General features: G+C 44.8%; 1 protein-coding gene across 1 annotated transcript in view; it reads left to right on the forward strand.

Annotated features, from left to right (window-relative positions):
• Positions 1-257: 257 nt before the first annotated feature.
• LOC101293308 (cytochrome P450 71A22-like) overlaps positions 258-1,202 on the forward strand; it is a 3,874-nt gene continuing 2,929 nt past the window's right edge. Inside the window, exon 1 of the mRNA XM_004300979.1 lies at positions 258-1,184. Coding sequence (XP_004301027.1) covers positions 258-1,184 — 927 coding nt within the window. The remainder of the gene's footprint in view (positions 1,185-1,202) is intronic.

Below are 1,202 nucleotides of genomic sequence, written 5' to 3' on the forward strand. Positions count from 1 at the left end.
TTTTTAAATTAATATATAGTCGGATCGAAAGAGGACATCCGCATTTTGCCTATATCACGGACGAGATACGTGTCAGTCAGCCAACCGTTGGCTATAGAACTTTCAACAAGTTTCAGCTCATTAGGTGGGTCCACGCACATCATCTTCTCAGATTTTTCCGGCCTTTACCTGTTCCTACTGTTTATGTGCACAAAAGAGCTTACATACAAGAAAGCAAATACAGCATACACGGATTTGTTACGCAGCTAGATAGAAAGATGAAGATGTTAATGATGAATCTCCTCGAATCATTGCTGGAACTAAACGAATCCTTCTCCCTATCGCTTGTTGCCATTTTCCTCATTCTCTTATACAGATCATGGTCTTTCACTACTCCTTCATCAAAGAACTCACCACCTTCTCCACCAAAGCTCCCAATCATCGGTAACTTTCACCAACTAGGGTTACAACCTCATCGCTCACTTGAATCCCTCTCTCAACGCCATGGCCCTCTCATGCTCCTCCGTTTCGGAAGCGTCCCCGTCCTCGTCGTCTCCTCCTCCGACGCCGCCCGCGAGATCATGAAAACCCACGACCTAACTTTCTCCAACAGACCCAAGTCTGTCATCTTCGAGAAGCTTCTTTACAACTACAAAGACGTGGCGTCGGCGCCTTACGGCGAGTATTGGAGGCAAGTGAAGAGTATATGTGTTCTCAATCTTCTGAGCAACAAGAGGATTCGGTCTTTTCGCTATGTCAGAGAAGAGGAGACAACATCCATGATCAACGAGATAGCATCATCATCTTCAAGAGCGGTGAATTTAAGCGCAATGTTTGCGAGGCTTGCTAATGATGTTGTATGCAGGGTGGCTCTGGGGAGGAAGTACAGTAGTACGGATTTCATTGAAGGTGGTCGGACTTTTAAGGAGGTTCTGTTGGAGTTTGGAGAGTTACTGGGAACGTTTAGTATTGGGGACTTCATTCCATGGCTTGCTTGGTTGAATCGTGTCAATGGTTTGAATGGTAAGTTGGATAAAGTGGCTAAAGAGTTGGATGAGTTTTTGGATAGAGTGATTCAAGAACATGAAGATGACGATCGGCCAAGGAGTAGTGGGACTGATTTTGTGGACGTTTTGCTTGAGATTCAAAAGAGGAACTTGCTTGGTTTTCCTCTTGCCATAGTTAGTATTAAGGCTCTCATCTTGGTACGTTCTCTCTCTCTC

Source organism: Fragaria vesca, linkage group LG5 (genome assembly GCF_000184155.1).
Source record: "Fragaria vesca subsp. vesca linkage group LG5, FraVesHawaii_1.0, whole genome shotgun sequence".
Lineage (NCBI taxonomy): Eukaryota > Viridiplantae > Streptophyta > Magnoliopsida > Rosales > Rosaceae > Fragaria > Fragaria vesca.